Below are 7651 nucleotides of genomic sequence, written 5' to 3' on the forward strand. Positions count from 1 at the left end.
AAGAGCCTAAGGGGCCCAAGGTGCCCATAGATACAAAAGAGCCTAAGGGGCCCAAGGTGCCCATAGATACAAAAGAGCCTAAGGGGCCCAAGGTGTCCATAGATACAAAAGAGCCTAAGGGGGCCCAAGGTGTCCATAGATACAAAAGAGCCTAAGGGGCCCAAGGTGCCCATATACAGAAGATAATCCTGTCATCACAGGACTCTCATGAGGTCCAGCCTTAACTTGTGTTTTGGGAAAATTCACAGATCTACATAGCCTTGGAATAAGGAATTGCCTTTTCTTTCTTTTTTCTTTTTTAGATTTTTTTCCATATACTATAATCTGATTATAGTTTTCCATCCTCCAATGCCTCCCAAATCCTCTCTCCTCCTCTTCCACACAAAGCCATACACACCCTGACTTTCTTCTGCTCTCTTACTAAAAAATCAGCAGGCATCTATAATAATAATAAAATAAAATAAGATTAAATAAAAAACAAATGAACCAGATAGGACCAAACAAACAAACATCAGAAAAAGAATCTAAGAAAAGGCACACAGACACAGACAGAGACACACAGACACACACAGACACAGACACACAAACATACGTACATACACACACACACATTTGCGCACACAGAAGTGGAGTAGGTAATTAAGTTTGGTTTTCATTGTGACTGAGGTGACAAACTGCTGTGGAGGTAGGCATAGGATTGGGCAGATTATATTATGTAATGCCTGGGGAAAGCAAGCTTCTCTAGGAAAAGGAAGTCCCCCATGCATTTCTTTAAAAATGTCCTTTAAGTACCAACTATTTTCAGTAGAGTCTGTGAGTTCTGAATCGAATTTCAGGCTGTGAGTTATGAACCTTACAGCCAACTGTGGATCTACAGACACAGGCAAAGCTAATAACCATGGCACTCCCATGGTGTTTTTTGATACAGCATCTAATATTGTGGTTCTCAACCTGTGGGTTGTGACTCCATTGGGGTCAAACAAGCCTTTCATGTGGATTACATATCATATATTTACATTGCAACTCATAACAGTAGCAAAATCACAGTTATGAAGTAACAATGAGAATAATTTTATGGTTTGGGGATCACCACAACATGAGGAACTGTGTTAAAGGCTCACAGCTTAAGGACAGTTGAGAACCACTGATGTAGCAAGTTGTTATTGAAATGACTGAGAAAGTCTCCTTGGAGGAGCTCAAAAGAGTGTTTCTATGAAGGTGGCAGGATCTTGGCCAGGTAGGAGAGAGGACTAAGGAAAACGGTGCAGTTCAATCTGGTCAACTATACATTTGAGCAGAGGGCAGAGAATCCGGTTTGGTTGAATAACGGAGGATGAACATTTAAGAAAACAGGAGTGAGGCTGGTAGGTGCTGGCAGGAAGACATCTGTAGGTGTGGTTAGTGGTTCTGATCTTTTTTTTGTAGCAATGGGACCCTGAAACCAGTCTTTAACTTGGAAATAAAAAACATTGCAATGGATAGGTTGAGTAGGGGCAGAAAACGGAGGTGAGAATGAATAGTGACCAAGGCAAGAGATGATAAGTAAATGAAGGAAGACACAGAGGAGATAGGGAGAGGAGCAGTGAGAGGGGATAGAGGGTCTTGTCTGGACGGGAAGAGATCCTTAGGGTGTGGCATCTTGCAGGAGGGTACATGGCTGTAGGGTAGTGGGAAGAAGTGTGGTTGAAGGAGTGACCAGACAATGCAGGGTTTTTATAGCCTGATTTGGGAGTCCATCCTAAGTCCTATGATAGCTGATGGAGGTTCTAGCCAAAGCCAAGGGTGACATAATTTGCCTTCTAAAATGGTCTTTTGGATTACAGTAGAGATAAAGGGTTATTATAGAGGACCCAAAAGTCATACCACAGAGACCAGTTAGTAGGCTTTTCTTGTTTAGATACAAGATGATGGTGATTTAAGCAAGAGGACTGGCAGGAGAAAATTGGACACGGAGACACATTTGTCACATGACTACATGATGGGGAGGAAGAGGAGAATATGTAAAGGCTCACCCCTGACTTTCCCAACAAGCTGTGGAGAGCGTAGCTGTGATGTGCATGGATCTAGGAGCACATGCAGAGGAGACAGTTGGCAGGGAGATAGCAAGGCTCCTTTTGGGGCCCCTGAGGAATGTCTGAGTGGCTGGTCTAATGGGAGAAGGGTGTACTCCTCTGGAACTCAGATTCCCTGAATATACATGATGAAATTTCTGAGAAATCAAGCAGAGAAATGTGAGAAGATAAAACAAAGGCAAGATTGTCTAGGAGAGATAAATCGGGAGGAAAATGAGAGATTGAGAGATGAGGAAATATAGAATGAATGGTCTAAAATTTATTTTAACTCATCTCTTCACCCCCCCCCCACCAACATGGATACTTATGGGGAACTATATGACGTTTCAGACTGCATACACATTGACTAATGTTCAAATCAGATTAAGAGCACCAATTTCCTCAAACTTTTCATTTATCATTTCTTTATGATGTAAACATTAAAGATTAAAAATTCTTCTAGTTTTTAAGAAATGCAGTACATGGTCACTATCTGTGCTCTCTTACCCTGACGACAATGTCTGAGGATTTCCTACCTGATTATAACTTAGCAATCAGAAATTTAAACAAGGTTTGCTGTGGAGGGGAACAGAGTTGAGGGGAAGTTGAGCTTCACCTCTGGGCTTTCTATACCCACTTTCACAATACCTAATTGATATCATACAGACCTTAAAAGCCACGATCTCCATAGGAGAGAGAAATGAGATTTTTGTCTTTCTGAAACTGGACACCTCACTTACTAGAACACCTTCCAGAATCATCCATTTTCCTGCACATTTCACTTAAATTCCTTACAACTGAGCTCTAATTGCCTAAATTTTAACATTGACAATTTCCAGCTATGTGACCATTAATGAGTAAGAACCATTAATTTTCCTTAAAAAGGTACCAACATTTGCTGAGCACACTCAATGCCTTATATTTATGCTAAGTATTTTACCATGATAATCTCAAAATCCTCAAAAGACATGTTTTAGACTATCCCTAAAAGGTGAAAAGGGACCATGTGTTTTGATAAAATGTTTAAGAATTTTCTGGTAGTGGGAATTGGACCTAGCACCTTTTCCATGCTAGGCTAGTACCCGACCAATTCTCAGCTGTGTTTGAGCATTTTCTTTCTCTTTCTCTCTCCTTTCTTTCTCCCTCCCTCCCTTCTTCCTTTTCCCTTCTCCCTTTCTCTCTCTCTTTCTTTCTCTCCTTCCCTCCATTCCTTCCTCTCTCTCTCTCTCTTTCTCTTTCTCGTTCTCTTTTTCTCTTTTTCTCTCTCTTTCTTCCTTTCTCTCCATCTCTTCCTTCCTTCCTTCCTTCCTTCCTTCCTTCCTTCCTTCCTTCCTTCCTTCCTTTCTTTCTTTCTTTCTTTCTTTCTTTCTTTCTTTCTTTCTTTCTTTCTTTCTTTCTTTCTTTCTTTCTTTCTTTCTTTCTTTCTTTCTTTCTTTCTTTCTTTCTTTCTTTCTTTCTTTCTTTCTTCAAGACAGAGTTTTCCTGTCTAACCCTGGCTATTTTGTAACTCATACTGTAGACAAGATTGGCCTTGAATCTGTCTGCCTCTACTTCCTGAGGGTCGAGATTAAAGGCATGTGACATCACACTTGAGCACTGTTTAGCATTTTTCAAAGGAGATAATAAACATGGAGAGAAAAAAGAGGGGAATAGGAGTCCCAGTAGGAAGAATAATAGTGTCAAGGTCAAAGATCAGTGGGGTAGAATATTTCTTCTGAATGTCTTGAAATCTAGCAAGAAATGGGGTGAAAGGAAGAACTAGAGATGGAAATCAAGGCACACAAAAAGGAACAAAACGGTTCCTCATGTTCTTTTTAGCTGTAGGAAAGATAGTGTTTGCAGAGATTTCTGCATGTTCAATAGAATCTATAGAATTTATATAGCAGGAGCTGGGTCTTGTGGATCAGGTCTAAAGCCCAGCTACTACAGAAGTTGAGGTTGGAGGATCTTAGGTTCAAGTAAAGCTTTGGCAATTTAGTGACATCAAATCTCAAGTAAAATGTAAAAAGAGCATCTAAGATGCACCTCAATGGGAGAGTGTATGCTGAGTTTGTGCATGGCCCTAGGTTTAATCCTTGGCACAACGAATGCAAGCCATCCATCCATCCATCCATCCATCCATCCATCCATCCATCCATCCATCCATCCATCCAACACTTGCAGATAAGTAAATTAAGGAAGAACTGATAAGTTTGTTTATTTTTTATGTAGTTAAGTTTGTTATTTCAGAAAGGAACCTTTTGTATTTAGAGTGTAGTTTGAGTTGAGAAGGCAGCAAGAAGTCGAGGAAACAAGTGAATTTTTGTAAGATAAAAGCAGATATCCACATCTTTAATAGAGATGTTTCTGAACGCCCTCTGTATTCCAGATGACCTTTAACTAATGACCCTAAAAAGGATGATTTTGGTATCATCTTAAGTATATTAGGTATCATGACAGTAGGTGACTTTATTACATCTCTTGTGTAATTTTTTTGATATGTGTTTTTTTAATTGTTTATTTGAAGACTCACACAAGAGAAGAAAGGCTAAATTTCTTTCATAAATGATTGGAATTTGAATTTGAACACTGACTCTGCTGATAGTGGAAGTGGATTGGAAGAAGAAAAAAATTCCCAGCAGCAATGCTGGTTAATAATATCACCTCAACCCACCCAGTGGCCTTCTTGTTGATGGGTATCCCAGGCCTAGAACACTTACATATTTGGATCTCCATCCCCTTCTGCTCAGCCTATACCTTGGCTGTGCTTGGCAATTGCACCCTCCTTTTCATCATTCGGGTTGATGCAGCCCTCCACGAGCCCATGTACCTCTTTCTGGCCATGTTGGCAGCAATAGATCTGGTCCTTTCCTCATCAACACTGCCCAAAATGCTCTCCCTGTTCTGGTTCAGGGATCGGGAAATCAATTTCCATGCCTGCCTTATCCAGATGTTCTTTCTCCATTCCTTTGCTATCATGGAGTCAGCAATGTTGTTGGCCATGGCCTTTGATCGTTATGTCGCCATATGCAAACCTCTGCACTACACCACAATCCTGACCAAGCCCCTCATCATCAAGATTGGCCTGGCTGCTGTGACTCGGGCTGTGACATTAATGACTCCACTCCCCTTTCTGCTCAGACGTTTCCACTACTGTCGAGGCACAGTGATTGCCCACTGCTACTGCGAACACATGGCTGTGGTGAGGCTGGCATGTGGGGATACACGCTTCAACAACATCTATGGCATTGCTGTGGCCATGTTTATTGTGGTGCTGGACCTGCTCTTCGTTATCTTGTCTTACATCTTGATCCTTCGTGCTGTTCTCCAGCTTGCCTCGCAGGAGGCTCGCTACAAGGCCTTTGGGACATGCGTGTCTCATATAGGTGCTATCTTAGCCTTCTACACACCTGTAGTCATCTCCTCAGTCATGCATCGTGTGGCTCGTCGGGCTGCTCCTCATGTCCACATACTCCTTGCTAATTTCTATCTGCTCTTTCCACCTATGGTCAATCCTATCATCTATGGTGTGAAGACTAAGCAGATTAGAGAGCGAGTCTTAGGGCTATTCCTCAGAAAGGATTTAAAAGGTGAGTGAGGGGCCTGGAGAGATGGCTCAGAAGTTAAGAGCACTGACTGCTCTTCCAAAGGTCTTGAGTTCAATTCCCAGCAACCACACAGTTGCTCACAAACATCTGTAATGGATTCAGATGCCCTTTTCTGGTATGTCTGAAGATAGTGTACTCACATACATAAAATAAATAAGTAAATCTTAAAACCACAAGGTGAGGGAGGGACAGATGAAGAGAGCGGGCTGTTTGTTGGAATTGGAAATGGTGTTAGGAAGCAGAGGGCTGCCAAGATCTTCATGCTTACTTTTATCTTGATGTGATCTTAAAAAAATGACTAGCCATTGACAAATGACACCCACCTGGATTCAAACTTGTCGACATTTTGGAATTCTCACTCCTGCCTTCAGTAACGTGACAGAGTCCTGGACTATGACCTCCTTCAGTCTTCAGATAGTGACAATGACGTTTTTTAAGCTCACTTGCTCATGAGAAGCTGAGGGTCTGATTTCTAGCCCCGTCCATGGAATGTGAAGCCGTACATAATCTATCAAGTTAGGACCTGGATAAGCATCCAATGAAGAAATCCTCACTGCTCACTGACAGCTGGGGTCCAGATTCAGACAGAACTCTCCCACTGTTTGGGTTTCTACAATCCCAGGGTCACAGGAACCTCCAGACAGTCTTGCTTACTAGATGGCTCTTTTTTTTTTAAACCTTAGCCAGCCTGTGTATTCTTTGACTTCCTTTCACTTCAGTGTCTTTACAGCCAGCTTTTTTTTTTGTTTTTTGAAATTGGCTATTTTATTTATTTACATTTCAAATGTTATCACCTTTCCTGGTTTCCCCCCAAACCCCATCCCATCTCCCTCCCTCTGCTTCTATGAGACACCCACCCACCCACTCCCACCTCCCTGCCCTGGCATTCCCCTACACTGGGGTATCAAGCCTTCACAGGAGCAAGGGCCTCTCCTCCCATTGATGCCTGGAAAGGCCATCCTCAGCTTTTCTCATTAAACACTCTGAATAGCATGTGACATTTCTTCTGATTTTTCCTTATGCCATATGGCTCTTTCTTTGTATATATGCAAAAAAGCCCTATTTTTTTCTTATAAGAATGTGATTTATTTATTTATTTATTTATTCAGACAAGAGTGTCTAGGGCATCGCTTCTCAATCTGTGGCTTGTGACCCCTTTAGGAGTTGCATCCCAGATATCCTGCATATCAGATATTTACAGTACAATTCATAATAGTAGAAAATCACAGTTATGAAGTAGCAATGATATAACATTATGGTTGAGAGTTCCTGGTCTAGGGGCTTGGAACACATCAAGCATCTTAAAGTTGGGATGCTGGATTTATAGAGAAGTACTAGGAAGAGAAAGAAATGATAATTGCAATAGATTCTGTTCTTTGTGCTCCTCTGCCCCATGTCAATCCCAGGGTTTAGGGTATGAGAGAAGAATGAGAATGCTGAAACATAGAAGAGAGGAATATCAAGCTGTCTTTTCCTTTGTCTCATGCAAACTTGGTGGCTAATTTTCTTACTTTTAATCCTGACAACACACATAGACCTTCTCAGGCAAGCCCTAATACATGTCTCCACAAATGTACCGTATCTGTTTTATTTTACAACTCTTTGTTTCCTCAGGTCATTACTTAGGAATTATATATGCTTTTCTGTATGGAGTTAGATATTACATTTATTGCAAAAGTAATAAAAACTTAATTGATTCTTCTGAGTATAATGGAGTATAAGGGAAGTTTTAAAACAGCATTAAATACTGACATATAAACAGAGTAGCATGAAACAAAAGAAATGCCTCTTAAAAAGAATGTTTTATGTGTGTATGTACATGTCTATGTGTGGGTCTTTTCATGTGTGAGTGTAGGTGTCTTCTGAAGCCAGAAGAGGGCATCAGATTACTCAAACTGGGTTCATGGGTGGTTGTGAGCTGTCTGACTGGGGTGCCCAGAACTAGATTAAGGTCCCCTGCAAGAGCAGAATGTGCTTTTGACCACAGAATTATCTTTCCATCCCCAAGAAATT

General features: G+C 41.2%; 1 protein-coding gene across 1 annotated transcript; it reads left to right on the forward strand.

Annotated features, from left to right (window-relative positions):
• The first annotated feature begins 4674 nt into the window (after window positions 1-4674).
• LOC110337502 (olfactory receptor 52K1-like) lies at window positions 4675-5628 on the forward strand. Its single transcript, XM_021220465.1, has one exon. It carries the CDS (start codon window positions 4675-4677, stop codon window positions 5626-5628), a length of 954 nt encoding a protein of 317 aa, XP_021076124.1.
• The last annotated feature ends 2023 nt before the right edge of the window (window positions 5629-7651 follow it).

The sequence above is a fragment of the Mus pahari genome, chromosome 1, assembly GCF_900095145.1.
Source record: "Mus pahari chromosome 1, PAHARI_EIJ_v1.1, whole genome shotgun sequence".
Lineage (NCBI taxonomy): Eukaryota > Metazoa > Chordata > Mammalia > Rodentia > Muridae > Mus > Mus pahari.